The 21,496-nt window shown below is 47.8% G+C and overlaps 1 protein-coding gene across 1 annotated transcript in view; it reads left to right on the top strand.

Moving 5' to 3' along the window:
* TMX3 (thioredoxin-related transmembrane protein 3) overlaps nt 1-19,495 on the top strand; it is a 32,811-nt gene extending 13,316 nt beyond the window's left edge. Inside the window, exons 6-17 of the mRNA XM_006892762.1 lie at nt 758-803; nt 2,718-2,798; nt 5,773-5,872; nt 7,942-8,019; nt 8,828-8,894; nt 12,031-12,129; nt 13,463-13,520; nt 14,055-14,108; nt 14,385-14,441; nt 16,778-16,907; nt 18,254-18,322; nt 19,193-19,495. Coding sequence (XP_006892824.1) covers nt 758-803; nt 2,718-2,798; nt 5,773-5,872; nt 7,942-8,019; nt 8,828-8,894; nt 12,031-12,129; nt 13,463-13,520; nt 14,055-14,108; nt 14,385-14,441; nt 16,778-16,907; nt 18,254-18,322; nt 19,193-19,495 — 1,142 coding nt within the window. The remainder of the gene's footprint in view (nt 1-757; nt 804-2,717; nt 2,799-5,772; nt 5,873-7,941; nt 8,020-8,827; nt 8,895-12,030; nt 12,130-13,462; nt 13,521-14,054; nt 14,109-14,384; nt 14,442-16,777; nt 16,908-18,253; nt 18,323-19,192) is intronic.
* The last annotated feature ends 2,001 nt before the right edge of the window (nt 19,496-21,496 follow it).

The raw sequence follows: 21,496 nt of genomic DNA, 5'->3' as shown, positions 1-21,496 counted from the left end.
AATAGAGCTCATGCAAGTAAATACAGTGCACTTTACATATACCTGTGTAGCGAGGCGAATATTCTTTACTGCCTATTGTCCGTTAACTGAAGACCATTTTATTTCTATGCTGACTTGAGTCTGTAATGAGATAGTATAATATTACTTTGCTTTCGTGATTTCTGTGCCTTTAAACATCCTTAAGCCTTATTACTTGTTCCCATTACACTATTTCTTCTATTCACCAAATGTTACTGTAGCAATTCTTTTTTGTTTTTGTTGTGTACGTTGTTACTTTAGCTAAGTGGAATTCGCCTTTTGTAATAGCCTACGACAAAAACAACAGCATGTGTGGGCGAGTCAGAACCAGCTCGGAGGTTTTCAGGGACTCTAAGTTGCCTCGGGGTGATGGCCCTTCTGTCTTCCGATGAGCAGCTGATGTCGTGAGACCACTTGTCTTTGGGTCGGCAGGACATCGTCCTACTGTTGTTGTTGCTGTGTACCATCACGGCTATGATGATGTCGGAACGGACTCATAGCTGACCCTCCGGAGGATTTTCAAGGGCTGTAAACGGCACGGGAAGACAGGGCCCGTCTTTTCTCCTGCAGAGTAGCTGGTAGATTGGAACTCCGTGCCTTCGCGTCGGCCGTGCAGCTCCTTCCCACCAGGCCTGTCGCTCTAGACCAGAAATGCATGGTGTTTGGATAGAAGGCTCATTGATTTGTATGCCCCTGTTGTTTTTTTGACATTGATAATTCTGTCTTCCTTCCTGTCCAGGCCTTGCTGCAGAGTTTGGAGTCCGCGGGTACCCCACAATTAAGCTGTAAGTGATGCTGTGTGTATACACGCGCCTTTTCTTAATTCATGCCATGCTTGTTTACGTTCTAGTAGCTTCCTTAAAAGATTTAAGATACAGGTTCACCATTTCTGTTTAGATAGAGGATGCTGTCGAGAGAGGGCCTGTATCCTAATGGTTCGCTTCACATTTGAGTAAATGGATGTTGGGTTTGTCACTGCACTCACGGTGTGTAATATTGCGTCCAGCTCAGGCTCTGCAGATAGGAACACAGCTGTCTCTGAGACGGGTCTGTCCTGTGACCCAACCATGTATACAAGAGCCACAGGTGTCCTCTGTGACGGGTCTGTCCTGTATCCTGACCACGTGTATAAGAGCCACAGGTATCCCTGTGACAGGGCTCTGTCCTGTGCCCCGACCACGTGTACAAGAGCCACAGGTGTCCACTGTGACAGGGTTCTGTCCTGTGTCCTGACCATGTGTACAAGAGCCACAGGTGTCCGCTCTGACAGGGGTCTGTCCTGTGCCCTGACCACGTGTATAAGGCCAGAGGTGTCCGGTTTGGGCCGTGCGGACAGATGTGTGGGGGGTCTGTCATGTGCTCTGATCACATGTATAAGGTGAGCGGTGTCCGGCTCAGGCTGTGACGGGCCTGTCCGGTGCCCTGACCACGTGTGCAGCTGACTGACAGATCTCAGCCGTGCAGACAGCTGGAACAGCTCTCTGTCCTTTGCATTGACCATGTGTGAGGCTTGGCCTGTGCAGAGAGGGGTACCACTGACCATGTGTGAGACTGACTGGGACAGGCGTTAGGCCGTCCCCAGGGACAGGTGTCTGTCCTGTGCACTGACCGTGCGTGAGGCTGTGTCTGGCTAGGGCTGTGCACACCAGGCACATGGTCTCGGCCGGGACTCTATCCTGCTCCGGTCTGGTTTAGCTTCCAGTTGATCTTAGTGAATCCTGCCTCCTAACAGTTGTACTTCTGTGTAATTAAACGAGGCTTTTTCATTAGAGACAGAAGAAACCAGGAGAAGCACCTCTGATGGAGCGTTCCGCTCGGTTAAGCCCAAGCGAGGGTCCGACAAGTTGGAAGAGACAGCAGGAGAGTCCGGCTTGTTTCTAGTCGGGACTGCGTTGTGCTTTCTCTTGATTCTCACTAACTTTGTCATGCTAATAGAGTAAAGTGAGAGGAAATTATTTTGAAATCGTTTTTATGGTAATAAGCTTTTATGTACTAATTTCAAATTTTTTACCTATTTTAATGTTTTTCTTTCTTTAGTTTTATACATATATGTTCTCCCATTTTATAAAAGTGGCTACTAAGCTCCTTTTACTTTCCAGTGTTCATTCTGCTTTTCATAATTTTTTTTTTTTTTTTAAAAAACAAACTTGTATTAGTCATGTAAATAAATGCCTGCATTTGGAAGATTCTATCATTTTCCAGAAGATGGTTTGCATTTTTTTTTCCTCCTTTGTGTTTCAATGCATTGCTTTCCTCTGTAATTTTGCAGTCTCAGTACTGGCATGGACTGTGATGTGGGGGACTTCAAGATGTCCTTTTTCTCGGTCAAAATAATCTTGACTTGTGTCTTTTCTTTCTGATAAGGACCAATATAAGCATTACAATTCTTTAGTCCTCTGCACTCTTCCCTTTGAATGTGTAGATGATTGACTTTTTCTGAAACCCCTGAATGCACAGATGCTTCACTTTTCTGAAGTCATAGGCACAGCTCACCTAGCTGACACACATTAGAATCAGCCAGGGCCTTTACTTTGAGTTGGTGGTTGTGTCCTCGGTGTTACCGCTGTATTTGGTCACGTGAGCTTGCTACTTCTTCAACTCTTGCATAGAGCAGTTTGCTGCTGTAGTGCATAATGGTCAGCATTGCTAATTTAAACCGTTTAACCCATTCTTTTGTCCTCTCTTTCTGCCTTTTTAAGATTAAAGGGGGACTTGGCATACAGCTATCGAGGCCCACGGACCAAAGATGACATCATTGACTTTGCTCACAGGGTGTCTGGGTAAGTGTTCTCAGAACAGCCCTCACTGGGCGACATCATTGTTGGAAGAGTGAGTGTCTCTTTAGGGCCTGTGTTATGTGCACACGTAGTAAGGACTTAGCTAGTAAAATGTGTTTGTTTGCTTTTTTTTATTTATTTAGTATGATAGCATCAAGTACTGTAGCCAAGAGGGTGCCATAAAGAAATAAAAAAGGTCAGGAGTTTTGTTACCTACTTTTAATCTCACGTTTAAATTCAAAGAGAAAATATTTCCCAGTGGATATTTAATACCTTTTAAAATTTTGGTTGTGTCACACTAACAGTTTTTTGAGTCTTGATTTTTGTGATGATTTTGCTCTTGGACTACTGCTGCCTGACGGGGTAGATTGGAAGAGGATGCTTGTTAGCATTTGGTGGGCTCACTGGGGACTTCACGTAGAGGACACACAACACATCAGTTAACCTTCGGAGGCTGGGGAGCGCGACATGTCAAGGATGAATGTCACGGGATTTTTTTATAGTTAAAAGTTTAAATAATTTTAAAGTAAACTAAGATATCAGGCTGGATTTGTTGGGTGATGGTACACTGCCTGACTTAAATTATTTGAGAATTACGAATAAGTTAAACTTTGCAGAATTTACTGGTACTCTTCTTACCCTCTTTTCTCACTTATTGCATATTTTATTTTCCTTTGTTTTGTATATGTCATCTTTGAGAAAACATAAATTATTTGAAAGGATTGCTAGCAAGGCGCACTTTATTTCCCTGTTGATTGTATTAGTCTTAATGCTTTGGAGTTGAGTTTTTGTTGACCTAAAAAAAAAGACATACTAACAAAAAAAAACCCCAAGAAGACATACTGATGTAACTGAATTGCAAAAGAAATTTCAGGAGTCACTTCTACAGTTACATCACTTTCCAGTTAATTACTAAAGTATTAAAATAGAAAGGGGAATGCGGCAGACTGATGCAATGCATCTTTACCATTGTGCACTTTGAAAATGTATTGTGTCTTTACAAAGCACGTATTTCTTCTTTTTGCAAATTCCATGGCAGAGTAAAATGTAAGAGCACAGACTAAATTCAGAAGAAACCTGCCATAGCTTTTAATTTGTATTTTGTAAGTAATACACCAGCCTTTGTTGCAGTTCATTTCCCAGCTTATGTGATTGTTTTTGCCTTTCATCATTGTAAAAATACATTTTAAAAACTGCCCCCTGTTCCAGTTAGCGCCTCCTGTTTCAGGCGGTCACATTGGTGGCACCGACCGCTGAGCGTGTGTGTCCTGTCCCCCACAGTCATGGTGGACTGCACAGCCCTCATGTCTCTAGACAGACTCCTGCTCCCTTCACAGTGGCATCCCTCTCCCTTGCTCCGGTCGTTGGTAACACCGAGAAACATCTTCCCTTTTGCCTCTTGTCACTCGACTTCAGTTAGACCTTACGATTCTTGCCCCTTTGTGACTGACCATACTCGGCCGACCCTCGACCCCCAGCTCTGTGACTCGTGCTGTGTGGACGCCGATGGACCTGCGTCAGCTTGGGCCCCTGCTTTCAGTCTCTCGACTGTGTACTTCTGAGCTTGTGTTAACTGTTGGACTTACGGAGCTGTTTTCTCAGCAGCCATACTGTTTGGGGGGCATGGGGCGGAGGGTTGCATTTTCTCTAGCGGTGTGTGAAGTATTCAGTTCACTCACTTCCATGCCAACATTTGTTCTTGTCCTCTGCTTTTTAGTAGTATTCTGACAAGAGCCACCCCAGTGAGAATGCAGTGCTTTCTCATTGTGATGGTAGCGTAGCGTGTCCATGTCGGTGGGCCACCCGCCAGCCCACCCCTGGGAGAACGACAGGCAGTCTGCTCCAGGAAAGCCTCACGGCCGTGGGCACCTGTCAGAGGCCCCAGGAGCAGCCTAGGCCATGGAAGCAGCACTGGTGGGCGGGCTAGTGGTAGGTGCTTGGCTCCTAACTGGGATATCATCAGTTCACATCCACCAGCAGCTCATCCAGAGAAAAGATGGCAGCCTGGGAAAGCCTGGGGACAGCCCTCTGCCCTGCAGCGTGCCCATGAGCCCTGCAGCGTGGCCGTGAGGCTGCATTGGCCGCAGTGGGCCCCCTGCTGGTCACATGCGGCTCTTCCCACATGCTTGGTGGTCATTTGAGCGTCCTTTTTACTGCAAACTCTGTGCAGGACCTTTGCTCAGTTTGGATTGTGTTACTAAAGTTATAGAAGTTTTAAAAAATATGTGTTTTGCATATTAGACCCTTATCTGGTTCTCAGAACTTGCCCCCCAGTTGTAAGCTGCCTCCTTCTCATTTGACCAGGTCCTTTGAACACACTTGAGTTAAGGTGGCTCCCAGTACCCGCTCCGTCTCGTGCTGCTCACGGCTGTGCCATTGTCCGTTTTCCTACCAGGGAGAACTTGTGTTCTCTTGTTAACGTCTGTTGTCCTCTACTCTCTTTTTTCTAAGAAATTTAATAACACCCTTGTGAAACATGTTAGGTTTCAGTGTCTGTGGGGCATTTTGAAGCTGTTCAGGCTTTAAATCAACACAAGAAATGAATACTTTTAGGGTAGCATTCAAAGTTCTTCAGGTAGTGTATGCACAGTGTCTTGGTGTGAGTCTCCTGACAACAGGAAAAGGGAAGCTGCCTCTGGGGATTTACTTTGTTTCTAGCCGAGGACTCTAAGTGGGTTATTGTTCTGTTGACCTGTCACAACATTGACTTAGATGCTGCTCTCGCAGGGAATTTGTTTACAACTCGTGTTGGAGCTGATGGATTGATCTGTGGGAGGCTTGGCCTGCGTCTGCCCGTGTGGGTATTAGTGTTCATCACGATGGCTGCTGCGGTGGCTTCATGGGGGCGGGGCGAAGCGCTCAGCGTGCGTTTAGTGTCAATTTACTGCAGATGTAGTCAGATCCGCTGGGCTGTCACCTAACCAGGAAGACATCGTGTCCTTACCTAGTTCATGACACATGTTCGTCTTGCTTTCAGAGCTCTCATCCGACCACTTCCAAGTAAACAAATGTTTGAGCATGTGAGAAAGAGACACCATGTGTTTTTCGTTTATGTCGGTGGAGAGTCACCTCTGAAGGTAGGATATGACTATGTTTTTTATTAATACTGTTGTTTTTTTTTTGTCTCAGAGTCAAGCTTAGACCAAAACTCTAAAACTTTACTCTTACTATAAACATTTTTGTTTAATGTGAGTGGTTTTGTAGTAGAAGTGACTTCTTGTGTGGTGTTGGCCCGATGCAGCAGGTGGGGGGGAGCAGTCAGTGCCGCACCTGCCACAGGCCCTCTGTCTGTGGCCTGGTCCTTGAACTCGGGTTCTTTCTGAGCATCCTGGGTGTTCTCCACTTGCACAGCTATGCTGTGCCGACCGGTTTCTCCTCATGTCCACACGGAGATTTATCTGAGGAATTGACTCACAAGTTTGTACAGGGCGGTGAGTCCCAGGTCTGGGGCACGTGGCCGTGTAGACTAATGAAACTGAGCTTGGCGGGTCCTGCAGGCCTTTCGGGCTGAGGGTTCATTCGAAGAGGTCACAGCCAGAGTGAGCAGAGAGCAGGCCGGCTTCACCACGTCGGCCTCAGTGGGGGTGGAACTCTGCCCTCTCCCAGCTTATCGGCTCCCAGCAACCCCATCCGTGCAGTGATTGCACTACGAGAGGCATGATCCTGAAGTTGACCACGTGGTATCCACCAAACCAGGGACTAGAAACACTGCAGATGCCGCATAACCATCACTGGCACAGTTGTCCAAACCATATTCGTATACATGCGTGTGCGTACGGAAACGTGTCTGTGTCTGTGTGTACGTGTTACACACACATCTGTCTCTGTGTGTGTACGTGTTACACACACATCTGTCTCTGTGTGTACGTGTTACACACACATCTGTCTGTGTGTGTACGTGTTACACACACATCTGTGTGTATACACACACATCTGTCTCTCTGTTTCTGTGTACGTGTGTACACACACCCGTCTCTCTGTGTCTGTGTGTACACACACATCTCTTTCTCTGTACATGTGTACACACACATCTTTCTGTGTGTACACACACGTCTCTGTGTGTATGTATGTACACATACATCTGTCTCTGTGTCTGTGTGTACACACGTATCTGTCTCTGTGTGTCTGTGTGTACTCACACACCTGTCTCTCTGTGTACACACACATCTGTTTCTCTGTACGTGTGTACACACGCATCTGGGTGTACACACACATCTGTCTCTGTGTCTGTGTGTACACACACATTTGTCTCTGTGTACGTGTGTACACACACATCTGTCTGTGTATGTGTGTACACACACATCTGTCTGTATGTACACACATCTGTATCTGTACGTGTGTACACACACATCTGTGTCTGTGTGTCTGTATGTACACACACATCTGTCTGTACGTGTGTACACACACCTCTGTCTCTGTGTCTGTGTGTACACACACATCTGTATGTACGTGTGTACACACACATCTGTCTGTGTGTGTGTACACACACATCTGTCTCTGTACGTTTGTACACACACCTCTGTCTGTGTCTGTGTGTACACACACATCTGTCTCTGTGTACGTCTGTACACACACATCTGTCTCTCTGTGTCTGTGTGTACATGTGTACACACACATCTGTCTCTCCCAGTGCATCAGAAAAGCCCCAGACCAGTTGCTGACCCTTAGATTTCAGTTCCTGACACCCCATGTGTGACACGGTGGACCTTCCCCAAGGGGCCTGCCGGCTGTGAACTGTGACAGCGCACTGACAGGCCTGCCTTCTGAAGAAAGTGGGTCTGGGTGGGCTTGACCCGTCAGCCTTCCAGTTAGCAGTTAAAGACCTAATGTTGGCACCACCTTCCGGTCCCTGTTTCCGTTTGCAGTCACCACTCCCGTCTCTCCTGTTAGCATCTTCATGTTGAAGTATTGATCTGACTTAACGCTACACTTACTGAATCTTGTTTGTGGAAAGATAAAAGTACTTCATTCAGTGGTCTGTTGTGTAAATCATTTTATGAGATCATTTCCTTGTATTCTTTACCTCGACTCACCTGAATCACAGGTAGCAGGTTAATAGTACTTACTGGATAGAATACTTCAGGGTCTGATAAGAATGAATGTGATATTAAATATTTACAAGTGACTTTTTTTTGTTCCTTTCCAGGAAAAATATGCCGAAGCGGCTTCAGAATTAATTGTGTATTCATACTTCTTTGCAGCCACCGAAGACGTGGTTCCTGAGGTGAGATGTCGAGTTGAATTTTTATGCGTCTTGTCAGGTTGATTTGCTGTGATGTTTGTGGACACAGCGGGCGTGTTAAGTAAGCCCTCAGACTGGCATCACTGCTTGTTCTTAGTGAGCAGATAACTCCAGACTGATGGTAGTTGGCACTTAGTTCCTTTTCAGTGTAAACAGCAGCAGTTTGGACAAGTGGTAGCTCACATTCCCAACTTCCTTAGTGTCTAGGTTTTGCTTCATTTGGTTGTTCCGTGCGGCGTGCTGCTTTACATCCTGGCTGACCAGTAACAGGCACGGTTGTTCTCTGACATCTCACGTTTTCGCTGGGGTCTCAGGTCAGGTCGTCTTCCGCTCTGATCCGGATTCTTGGCTGTAATTTTAAGGTTCTGAGGTCGTTGACAGCTTTCTGCGGTGGATGTCTGTTGAGCGGATCTTTCCTTGCTAATCGCTGTTGGTAATTGGCTGCTGACGAAAAAGTTCTCCCTTTAAATGGTGATCTCACTGTGAAGTCCAACAGTCGCTCACCACCAGCTGTCCTGTGAGGAGCCCACCCAGGGTGGGGGACACGGACAGCAAGCAGGGAACCTGGCTTCCTCATGGCCGCCCGGTGGGCCCGGTGGTGGGCTGTGTGCAGAGTGGAGGCCGGCCTGGCTCGGGGATCGCAGTGAATACCATTCCTCACGACCCACAGTGCACCTTTCAACCCTGTCCAGATACTTGATATGCTTTTTTCCTTTAACATGTTGCAGTCACAGCCATCAGCTGCATTTTCCCCTTGGTTAAAAGTTACTGAAACGTCTTGTTTTTGCAGAATGTGGTACTGAGAGAGCTGCCTGCTGTCATTGTGTTCAAAGATGACACTTACTTCATTTATGATGGTAAGTTCCGGGGCTTCATCACAGGAGACGTTTCAAGGATGAACGCTGCTTCTCTTCCAGGACTTTCACATCTTCAGGGATTGCAGCTGCTGTGTGCACCCGGTCCCCCTCCGCGGACCGGCTGGTGGACACTTGGTTTTGTCTTCCGTCCTTCATTTTTCTTCTGGTCCTTTTTATTCTGAATTTTACCTACATTGAGTTTATTTCTAATTTGGTTTGTTTTTGAGAAGTGACCCATATCAACTCCTGGGCAGTAGGACTTCAGCATTTTAACATAAAAACACATGAAACTCCGCCTAACGTTTTTGCACCCAGAAAGGTCTAGAGCAACCTCTCTGATGCCCTTCCCTTGCTGCCTTTGTCCATTCCTGGCACAAGTGACCCTCCTTGGTAGCCATCGCTTCTTCACGGCGGCCACGGCTTATTTTAAAAGCACTTTACTATGTTATGAAACGTACAGTAGAGTACGGAGGAGGGCAGCCCTCACCCCGTCACTGAGGGGACGCCTCACCAGTATCGAGCCACGTTGGCTTCACGTCTCCTGTTTGCTTTGTGGGAGTGTTTGAAGGTGAACACAGCCGCGCAGTCATCGCTGGGTTATCAGGCATCTGTGGGAATCGTGCTGCCTGTTCCGGCGCTTTCCGACTGTGCCCTGTGCTCACCAGGGCAGCAAACTCTCAGGAACCCAGCGGGGGTTCATGCAGTTGGTTGATGGCTATTCGGGTACAGGTTGACGGAACAAATCCTTTTCCGTTCAGTTTGAGAGCCTTTTATTCGCATCAAGTGAGCTGCTGTGGACTGTGGAATTTGTCCTCGAGGGTCACAAGGGCACAGCCCCTCTGCCAGGACCAGATGGCACCGGCTGGTCGGCACCACACCTGGCTGCTCCGTGCAGCATCCAGATAGAAGATCCTGGGCACGGCGGGGGCTGCGTGAGGGGAGGGAGAGCAGGACGTGGAGGTCATTTCACTTTCAGGGGAGTCAGTGAACCTCCCCGTCTGCTGAGGCCACTGACATCCTGGGTAACGCCCAAAATTACAACTTCATTCAAAAATACTGAGTTCTGCCTGGTTTTTCTCAATACATCTTTAAAAGTTTTTAAATTGTTTCATATTTGGTCAAGTTGAGATTTTTTTAAGAACCTCATTTTTGATTTGTAATAAAAGTTTACAATTTAATTTTTTCAAAAGAAGTCAACAAAACTGCAAGCACCTGTTAATAAAGGTCTTAAATAATTATAAAAAAAACATATTAAAAAAAAACAAACCAACCCAAAACTGGGTTCTTCATTGGCGCTGTCTGCACAGGAAGCATTGTCAGCGCTTCCACTCATGACGGAAATGTGCTCAACATCTGCATCTTTTTGAAATCTACAGCAGAGCAGATCGCATTGCCATCCCGCGGATGCAGTTCAGTCTGCCAGGTGCTCCGTGGGAGAAAGATGGACATTGGCCTCCCAGACGGTGGACAGCCTCTGAAAACCCACTGGGGGTCGGCCGAGTCAGATCGGGACGGACAGCAGAGGGTTGAGACTTGGTTCGGGCTTGTTTGATACCTTCCATTCCTTCAGAGAAATGTGAGGACGGATTGTGAATTCTTGCTGTGAAACATTGGCCACGTATTTTTCCTTCTGTCTGTGAGCTTGCCGTGGGATTCCACGGAAGCAATCTGAGAGGTAGACAGGGAGCCAGCTAGACAAACATCCTGAGATGACGAAGGTGCCCGAGAGGGAGCTGGTGTGTCACTGAGCAGACAAGACCCACATCACTCCCTGGTTGGTTGTCCGGATCTGCCTGGGCGTCTCACGACACACCCCGCATGCGTGCCAATACAAGAAGGGAAGGACTCTATCCCACGCCTGCCTGCCACTGCCCGCGACCACGCTCCCTAGACGGGACCCCCTTCAGTCACAGCCGCGGTCTTGTCTTTTACACATAAACACCATTGAAGAGGTGGTGGTTTTGTTTCTCCCCCAACATAAAATAGTAATTTTAGATCTGGTCAGACATGAACCTTCAGATCTCTGACCCCAGGTTTTCTGTGTGAGCTGTGCTCAGAGTAAAAGCACAGCTTAGAAAGTCATAGTGTGTGTGGGAGACGAGGCCTGACCGTCTCTGCTGAGATGCGTGTTCTTTGCCTGAGCACCCGGGAAGACGCCCACACCTCCCACCTGTCTTAGATGTGACATCTGAGGTTGAAAGGCAGAGCGGTGGGAGCTCTGGTGGCCTAGTGGCAAGAAGCTGCACTGCAATCCCAGAGGAACACGGTTCGAATCCACCAGACGCTCTGCCAGAGAAGGAGGCGCAATATCCTCCTGTACCAGTCAGATCTGATTTGACGGTACACGCACACAAAATAAAAAAAAAAAGAAAGGCAGAGCGGTGCCAGGTGTCTACAGGACCAGCTGTCCAAACTGCAGCGTGGTGTGCACGGGACACAGGCTTTGTGTTGAGTGCTAGTGCGTGTGTCTGACTGGTTAGTAAGTGTGTAAGTGGGTGTGCAGCACTCGGTAGCACTGAATTTCCTCTCGAGCTGCCACCTTCAGCACCTTGTACAGTCCTGACAACGTGGTTTGCACTTTAGTGTCAGCTTCTAGTGTGTCTTTTCCTAAATTGTAAGCTTGTGTGTGTATTCACATTTGAGGCATCATTTGCTTAATAGGTGTGATGTCTTGAAAGGGTTCCTATCCAGCAGTCCACGTGGTAGAAAATTCACTGCTTTCAAGAAAACTGTAAAAACCAAGGTGGACTGTAAAGAGGATTGCTTGACTTCATTCTGCTTTTTAGGTAGATGCTCGGATTTTCAAGAATTGCTTTAGAATTATGTTTCTAATCAGGACGCAGTATTCCTTTTTGATTTATTTTTATCTGCTTAGCAGAGTAGATTTAATATGGGGAAAAAGACTATAGTATTAAGGTTTTATGTGTTTGTACCTGTGTGAGTGTTTAGAGAAGTTCCTTATGTAAGAAAAGGGGCATTCTGTTAATAAAGAAATGTCCTAAAACAAGAACAAAAAAATTAGGGTTTTATTATATAATGTTATGTGAAAACAGTTTTAAAGTTTACTTTGTAAACCTCGCGATTCTACATCCTGCGTTTCACATGAGTCACTGCCAACCCCTTTGCTTATTTTCAGAGTTTGAAGATGGTGACCTGGAGGCCTGGATCACCAGGGAGCGGTTCCAGAATTACCTCACTGTGGACGGCTTCCTCTTGTATGAGCTGGGGGACACAGGTGACCATCGCGCACAGACTCGGCACAGGACACCGCTGCCCCCTAACTGCTGACTGAAATGGAGTGTGCTTAGGAAGAGAAATCCAGTCTCTCAAAATGTGGTTCCTTCCTTTCACTCTTAATGCCAGTTCTGCTTTACGAGAATATAGGCTAATGTTACCAGAAAGTATACCTTGGTGTGGCTTGAAGAGCAAGCTAGTGTTTTCTAAGGAAGCCAAGCGGGACAGGGGCAGCAGGGCACCCAGGCACTAGGGGTGTGAGGAGCAAGATCCAAGAGCGAGGCCTCGGGAAGCTTCTGTTCATAGTGCTGCCTCCCTAGAGGACGTTAGAAACGAGGAGGATTTGCTTGGTCTTGGTTCAGTCGTCTACGACACATAGAGACTCTGTCAGCAGCAGATCTGAACCCTGCCCTGTCCTGCGCCTGTCTCCCCGTCCCAAGGGGCCTGAGCCTGTGTCCTAGTTAAATACGTGATAGCTTATGACAACTGTGCTCTCGGGAGCTGAAAAAACTGCATGTGGAAATTGTCTTCTGCTCCGTATATACCATTCTCCCAGAACTAGAGGAATCTCATAATTTCATAAGGATTTTAAAATGCAGGAGTTTGGTACAGCGGCTTACTCCTTAGGACTGTCGTCATTCTGTGTGGTTGAGTTGGAACCCAGTCGCCGCTGACCTCCTGTGGGTTATCAGAGGCTGTAAATCACATAGGAAGTGGATTCGAACGGCACGCGTTTGGGTTGGCAGTGCACCTCTTTACCAGTGGGCCAGAGTTCCCGTAGGTTTCAGTTCATTTTAAAAGGATATACCTTCGTTTGTGATTTAGGGAACTCTGGTATCCTCAGGATTGAGGAGCTGCACTTCAGCACAAGGCCAGGCGGCTCTAATCGCCAGCTGCTGACCGGAGAAAGATGGGTGGTCTCCTCCCCGCTGATTCACAGCCCCTGAGGTTCCAACCTGACCTCACGGAACAGCAGCATTTGTAGTGTATGTGACTGTTGTTATGTGCCATCGAGTCGCTTGCGACTCATAGTCTATGTGACTAGTGAAGAAAATACAGTTGGAGGGTATGAATTGTTAGACGGATTTACCATTATCTACCTTTTAGAGGTGAAGTGTGGGTAGTAATTTAATGCCTTTAGAGTTGACTAAAATGGATTGAATCTTTCTGTAAACATACATTATTCATGAATATGTCAATATGATTATTGTGCTCAACTTACATAGGATAATTGGAATTAAACTCTGGGAGCATTTTCTCCCCTTCAACAACAAGAACATACTGGAACATTTGTTTGAGTGCATTGAGTGTAAATGTGTCTTTCCTAATTTCAGGAAAGCTGGTGGTTATCGCAATTATTGATGAGAAGAATACATCAGCCGAACACCTCAGGTACAGTACCTTAAATCGTTCCAAGCTCGAGTGCCGTCCAGTTCAAGGCTTCGGGTAGATTTGATGCTGTTATTTTTCTTGCAGCTCTTCAGAGTAACAGACAACTAAGATCGAGTTATGTGTTTCTGGTTTTTGTTTTGCTTTTTCTTTATTAATTTTAATGAACAAAACTACAGAGACTTAGGGTTTCCATTCATTTGTTGTTGCACTTTTCTCCCTGCCCACCCCTTCCCCCAGTTTGCTCTTCTCTTTGAAAAGTAAAAGAAAAATTGTTTGTTTTACAATCCTTACCCCCAAGTCCACTCCACTGTGCAGCCTTCATTCTGGACTCCTGTCTGACAATAATACCTGATCATATATCCCTTTTAAACCGTTCTCTCCCTCGTCTGTTTCAATGTGATATACATTATTTATTCCCTCTTTCTCAGTCTTCCCTCAACCCTTATGTCAATCCTGTTTTACCACAGTGGCACTATGCAATAGTGTTTTTTTGTGAGAGGAAATGGCATATTCATAAAATTTCTTCTTCTGCAGATTAAAGTCGGTTATTCAGGAAGTTGCCCAAGATTATAAAACCCACTTCCGCAGGTAGGTGCTTAGACTCTGAAGGATCCGGCCTCTCTGTGTATCTCTGTAATGCAGTAAAGCAGAGGGTGATTGTTGGTCCTTACAGTGGTAAACAAGGACTGAGTTAGTTACACGTTTGTTTAATTCTGCTAGTAGAATTCACGTCCTGCTGTTTCTATTTGTTGTAGACAGTTTACACAGTAACTGCTCACTGTTCAGGGTTTAGTGTTTCACGTTCCGATTTTTATATTGTTTGTTTTTTCCATACTTAATCTTTCTGTTTTTATTGTTGGTTAGGGATTTTCACTTTGGCCATATGGATGGAAATGAATATATAAACAGCTTGCTGATGGAGTAAGTAAACTGTTAAATGATTTTGCTATTAATTTTTGTCTTATCTGTTGCTAAGGGACAGAGGCCTGATCGCTAAAGTGGGAAAAAACCCACAACGAACCTCACATACATCGGGCAGAGTCTGACAAAGGCACTGTTTCACTGTTTTCTTAGTGTCTCACTGTAGTTTTAAAATTCTGAATTTAAAAAAACGCTTGATTTGATTAACTTGCCATTAAAAGGCAGATAATCACACAGGCGAGCGGCCTCCGCCCTGCTGCCGTCCGGTCTGCTCCAGCCCTCCTGTCTCTGGGAGAGGGCCCATCGCCCAATGAGCGGCTGCATTCTGACCACTTCTCTCGGCCAGCGCTGCATCCCACAGCGCACTGTGCCGGGAGGGCTCCTTTGTCCAGTCTGCACACCCGGCGGATTACACCCTCCTTTGTATTTACAGACTTAAACTAGAGGAGCTTGTCCGTTGCCCCCAGAGGAGCACTGGCGGATTTGAACCTCCAGAGAGGCTCAGCCGTCGGGTTAGCAGTGCACCTCTCTCGGGACTAGCCTGCAAGAACTCCACATACGTGTGTAAAATTTTAGAAACAATCATCTCAGTACAGTTCATTGAACTGGTCTGTTCCATTTACCTTATCGTGAAGTGATTTTCCATGTATTTCCATGATGAAAGCGTTTGATTCTTTTTAAACTCTAGCTCCAGTTCTGTGCAGCGTCAGTGCCACAGTTCTGTCGTTACTGTCCTCGCGACCAAAGGGTCAGCAGTGAGGCACTCCCGACTGATGGCACCTAACAACGGCGGCCGCTGTGTAGCAGTGAGGGTGGAGCTAGAGGTGAAGGGCACTGTGTAATAAGCCAAGTGGAGCGTCAAGAGCACGGTCCACGTCTGATGGCTTTAAGAGACAGATGTGCATGTTCAAGGTTACGTAATGCAATGGAAATCCTGAGCAAGCACTTCTCCTGTACGGTGGGTTAGAGAACCGGCAGGTGTCTGTGCAGAATGCATCATATATGCACAGTGCTGCTGGGTTAGAGACTGGGCAGGTGTATGAGCAGTGCTGCTGGGTTAGAGACCAGGCAGGTGTATGCACTGCGCTGCTGGGTTAGAGACTGGGCAGGTATATGGGCAGTGCTGCTGGGTTAAAGACTGGGCAGGTGTATGCACTGCGCTGCTGGGTTAAAGACTGGGCAGGTGTATGTGCAGTTGACGTGTAGCACTGCTGGGTTAGAGACCAGGCAGGTGTACGCACAGAATGCATCATGTACATGTGGTGCGGTGTGTGTCACATGAGTTTCTTCATTTAATTTGCACAGCAGAGTAGGTTCTGTTGCCCCCTCTCCCCTTATAAAGAATGATGTTTAGAAAAGGCTCACTGACTTGCCTGACAGCAGGTAGTACTATTGGCACCGCCTCCCTTCTAAATAGTAGTAGTTTTTAGATAGTCTCTGTTCAAAACAGGCTTACGTGCAGGCGCCACAGCCCTGGAGGGACTGCTCTTACCTGGTGAGCGGGAGCCGGGCTGTTACTGACAGGTGACTGTGAGTGGCAGTGGTGGCTCGGATCACAGGTCGTCAGTGCCAGCGTCGTCAGACACTTAATCCGTACAGATCTTTCTTTGGCTTAGGAGTTGCACTACCAACCCAACAGTCACACAGTTCAAATCCACGAGCTGCTCTTGGTGCAAAGACACTCAGTCTCCCCCTGGGCAGTTTATTGGCTCTAAAGACCAGCTGGTGGGTTAGCATACAGCTACCACCACCACCCTCCTCTTACTACCTTTACTTCTTACTTCCCCGCTGCTTGTTTTATTAAGAGGAAGGTCTTTATTAGATATATCTGTTACGTCATCATAAGAAGCATGGCCAGTCCCCTCCCACGCGAGTAACTGCCTCAGCCACTGGAGGGTCAGCTGTGAGTCGGTTCCTACTCCACGGTACTCAGCGACAACAATTACATCATCAGAGTAGTTTTCAGATAGTCATCAGCTGGGTACTTTCTAATTGATGTGAAAATTGAAGAGTTCTTCATGTCAGCAAAGGAAGGCAACGCTTTGGTACATCAGGAACCTTGGTGGCATAATGTTAACATGTTCTGATGCTGACCAAAAGATTGGCAGTTCAAATCCACGAGCTGCTCCATGGGGGAAACGTGTGCTGTCTGCTCCCGTGAAGACTTGGAGGCTTGGGTGCCTGGCCGAGGTTTCCAGGGCTTGAAGAGGGCCTGGCAGCCGGGGGTTTAGTTTGGTTTGTAATCCACAGCCACCGTGTGGCTAATTATCAGAATACTTTAATTGCTGCATTGAGTGTGGATTTGTCAATTTTCTTCTTGCTTTTGTATTTTTCAGTGAACTGGATGTCCCAACTGTTGTTGTTCTAAATACTTCCAACCAGCAGTACTATCTGCTGGACAGACAGATTGACAGTGCCAAAGACATGGTCCACTTCATCGATAACATACTGAATGGCACCGTGGAGGTTAGTTCTGCTTAAGGAATAGAGAAGAAAATAAGCTTGTGTCTTTTTCTTTATATATCTTTTTTTTTTCCAAAGAAGAACCGAGAATATCAGTATGGAGTTGAAGTTAGAGAATGGAGCCGGGTGGAGTGGGAATTTTTTTAGTTTGTGGAAGTTTTTTGTTGTTTTTAATTAGGCTTTGTGGGACAGTCCCCGGGGCATTTGGCATTCAGTTCAGTTGTTGGTACAGATGCTGTTTGAGGGCATTAACTCTGGTCCTGGCAGGCATGTGTGTCTCGCTGATCTGATTGCCAGTGTGGTCGAGGCTGTTGCCTGGAGCAGGGTGGCGCCCACTCCATGCTTCACCCTTCTGGTGATGCCGGGCTCCTGGGCACAGAGCTGCTTCCGTGGAGGAGGAGGCTCACGGGGAGGGTGCCCCTTAACGGGACACTGAGGGGTGGTTTGGGTAGTCACCATGATGAGACGGTTTACCAGCATTTAAGTTCCTGGAAGTTCAGGTTCTCACTGTGGGAGCCGTGGTCAGCAGCAGTGAGGGTGTCCTGCAGAGTCCATGAGACCTGTTGGCTGGAGCGAAAAGGACCTACCGTGATAAATGTCTGAGAATCAGCGTTCTCGTGCGAAGCTCTGAGGACCCTCCTAAACACTCCCTCGCAGAAGGAGCTGCCGCCTGTCACTGTGCTCACCTTCCTGTTTTCCGGTCTGTGAGTCTTCCTCTCGTGCCTTCCCGAGCTGATTCTGCACCTGAGTTGTAGATTGAGCTCACAGCAGTTCTGTGAGCAGGCTGGGAGTTTGCTGTGTCTGCACTCAACAGGACAAAATGAAAAGAAGTGATTTCATTGGTTTCCCAAGCCGGAAGAGAATTTTGTGAGACTTTTCTCTTTTTCGCAAGATTTGAATAAAAATTGGCTCACACCACCACAAGTATGTGTCCTTTGGGCCAAAGTCAAGACATTTCATATAGCTGCATTTTTCTCTTTGTGGAAATAATTCTTTTTCAGGTGAAATTCCTCCTCTACTTGTAAGGTAGTGACACTTGACTCAGGCTCCGGGCAGCAGAGTTTTGTTGACTTGGAAGGCTTGCAGGGCCAGGGCTGGTGAGCACAGGGGGAGTGGATGCAGGTGTCTGACTGTTCTCATCAGGAATCTCCCCGCTGCCCTTGACTGTCTGAGCTCTGGCCTCAGGTGACTGTCATCAGGAGACTGGGCTGCCCGCGCCCTGGGTTAGAGTCCCCTGCACAGCCACCATCCGGACAGGCCGGCTTCAGGCACTCCTGGTCTACCACTCCCGCAGATGCTGGGTCGCAGAGAGGAATGTTGTGTAACATTTTATTTCTGTTTTGTTTAAGGCCCAAGGCGGTGATAGCATTTTGCAGAGATTGAGAAGAATCATGTTTGACGCCAGAACTACTGTTGTGGTAAGTTGTGACAGTTTGGGGTTGTTTATGTGGGATCTTGACTTTGGCAGGATTAGGGACGAGTAGTCCGTCTTTAATTTGCAGGATACTTGTAGTCAGCAGTGGTATGAAGCAAGTGCATTCTCTAGGTGGAACATGGGGTCACAGCAGGTCAGGGCTGATGCCTGGTGGGTGACCATCCCGACCGCTGTGCATCCTGGGAGGAGAGCCGGGATCTCTGAGGATGTGAGCGGGCCAGTGTCCCAGCAGCTGTGTGCACACGTGGAATTAGTGGCCCCCACGGTCGGCACTACTGCAGATGGTGACCTTAGATCACAAGCTGAAAGCCATAGTTTATTATCTCTGTAGTTCATCTACTCTGAGAATGACTTCGCCAGGCATTTCGCTCCCCTTTTTTTCCTGCCCCGTTTCTCTGTTTGGCCTGTTAAGTGGAGGTGCTGGGCTAGAGGGGAAGGAACAGGAAGTGAGCTGACAAGCGGGGTCCGGCTTGGCTCAGCGCGGTGATGCTTTGCCTTGTGGGGCTGTCGGAGTGGAAGACTTGCGTCAGCTGCTGTGGGCCGGTCTGTCGGCAGCCTCGCTCACTTGTCCCTGTCACGTTCTGGTCATTTGCACACTATTTTCATCTCCCGTCGTGTGAATAGCGTGTGGCATCAACCTGACCAGTATGTGTTGGGAAGCTGGCAGTTTTACGTGACTTACCTCACTGTGATGCCAGGTTTACTGTGGTGATCGCCACCAGAGGCGAGTTACCCGAGGTCTGCGGGATCCGCGGGTGAGGCTGAGAGGAGGGAGTCGACGGTGACCTTGGCCGCCCGTGTGCTGGTGGCCCGGCCCGCGCGGGCAGAGCTCACTGTCCCTCTCTGTCCACAGTCCATATTCAAGAGCTCGCCCCTCATGGGGTGCTTCCTCTTCGGCCTGCCGCTGGGTGTCATTAGCATCATGTGCTATGGCATCTACTCGGCCGACACGGACAGCGCCTACTCGGAGGAGCAGTACGAGTACACCAAGAGCGAGATGGAGAACCTGGGGCTCCTGGAGGAGACCAGGGCGCCGCCGGAGCATGAGGGGCCGCGGGACCCGCCAGAGCCAGGCGCAGACCAGCCGGGCGCCAGCGAGCCGGCCGCGCTGCCCATGCACGAGCCCAAAGCCGCGCTCGAGAAAAAGACGGATTGATGCCCGTTGTGATTCACGTCATCCAAGTCTCTGTGTTGAACTCTGACGTTTAATCATGGTCCTGACAGAGGGAACATGTGATGTGTGTTTTGCTAATGTCAGCTGCATGGATTTCAGGTGTTTTCCCATAAATGCCAGGCCCGGGGCTGGGCGGCCTGGAGCAGAGGGGTGGCGCTGGCTGGAGCAGAAGGGGGGGTCCTGGACTGACCTTGTAGATAGAAGTGAGCATCACTCCTCATAGCCAGTAGCTGTGACCACACAGAGGAGGTGCTCACACGTGTCTCTGTCTGAATCTGTGTCAAAGCTCAGATCCTCGGACAGGACACTGAAATGGGCCATCCAGGGGACACCTGTGTCTAGAGAGGACAGGGCCCCCTCCACCTCTGCCTGGCCACCTATTTGGATAAGATTTATACAGACAATATTAAGTCTTTAAAACACAATCTTGGCACTTTACAGAGAAATAATAGTTTTCCACATCTCAGATTAAGATCACGATGTTAACGATTTGGTTTTGTATTTCACAACCATTTGGATTTTGGTTACTACTTTTAAAAGAGAAAAATGTATATTGAGCTTATATTTAGTTACATATTATATGGGCCCCCAGAGAGGGGCAGAAGGCCAGTGGTCAGTCTCTGCACTGTAAGTGGGTTTTTCTCAGAGCAGTGGCTTCTGGCTGTGCCCGGCCTCTCAGTAGATGTCCCTGTGGTCCCCACCAGCTTGGGCCAGGACCCAACCGCTTAAGTTTTTGTCTGTCTAAAATAGTGGGATTTCTGCAATTTCCTTTGATAAAAAGCTTTTGCTGCTTTTAAAAAAATTAATATATATCATGATGCTCTTTATGATAACTATATTCTAACGTGTGCAGGGGTGTGTATGTGTGTGTGTGTGTATATGCCAGGTTTATTGACCATGAGTGTGTTAGGGAATACTGCTGCTGTGTCCTTTGTTCAGATGAGATGATTACATCATTAACATGTCAGCACTGAAAGTCATGCTCTGGGAGACATCGTGGGTCAGGTGGCCGTGTCCCCTGTTCTGTCACCGAGCATGCCCCACCAGCCAGTCACCTCGGGGACTAAGGCTGGGACCTGGCAAGGTGATACCTGGTTACCAGCTGGCAGTCTTCTGTGTGTGCTCTTTGTAGAGATTGGTGTGGATTTGAGGCTTTCCTTTTACCTAAGTTTAGACTTTTCTTAGGTGATTATTTCTTGGGTGGCAGTTCCTTGAGGACTTGTTATCCAGTAGACCAGTTTTCAGGAAACAGGTAAAATGCTTGCTTATTTAAGTGCGTGCTGTTTGTGGTCTTGATACAGATGCTGTTTGGGGCTTTGCTTAGTTCCGAAGCCTTGTGGTTCGTGACGCGACTGAAACTCTGTGTCTCTACTACTGAGGACTCACTGGTCCCTGTTATGTCTAATTCGGGTACTTAGAGCTTACTAGCTAAACACTCATTTGTTACACTTGGGACCCTCTTGCTACTTTTACTATTTTTAATAATGAAACAAACTTTCAGTCCCAGAAAATACACTGGCATTTCTTGACTACATGGAAGTGGAAGGCGTATTGGTTGGTGTCGCAGGTAGCGTCCTCTCTGGCGGGCGAGGTGCGGTTGTCTAGAAAGTCACACTCCTGTCCCTCATGGTCCTTCTGGGCATTTAGCTGTGAGGAGCTCGGATAGCTGCAGACGCTTCCTCCAGAGCCAGCCGGTCAGCATAGCAGCGACTCCAGAGTGAGAAGCCGTGGCTGCTTCAGACTGGCCTTTACCTTCTCCAGATGATGCTTCCTTCCGCTGCTTGTTCTTGTCCCTGGGCGGAATCTCTAATTGAGAGCTTGCTGAGGGAAAGGGCAGGAACGTAAAGCCAAGCCTGTGCTAGCGGTGATCGAGGCTGAAGGGTCCCCCACCCCGAGGCCTGCCTTCTCTCTTTGGCAAGGTGGTGGTGCCCTCTGACTGCACCCCGCCTGTGCGTTAGAAGTCCTGCTCAGGGAACCCGCGAG

This window comes from Elephantulus edwardii, unplaced genomic scaffold, assembly GCF_000299155.1.
Source record: "Elephantulus edwardii isolate Elephantulus edwardi_28Jun2011 unplaced genomic scaffold, EleEdw1.0 scaffold00118, whole genome shotgun sequence".
Lineage (NCBI taxonomy): Eukaryota > Metazoa > Chordata > Mammalia > Macroscelidea > Macroscelididae > Elephantulus > Elephantulus edwardii.
This window is presented reverse-complemented; position numbering and strand designations above follow the sequence as displayed.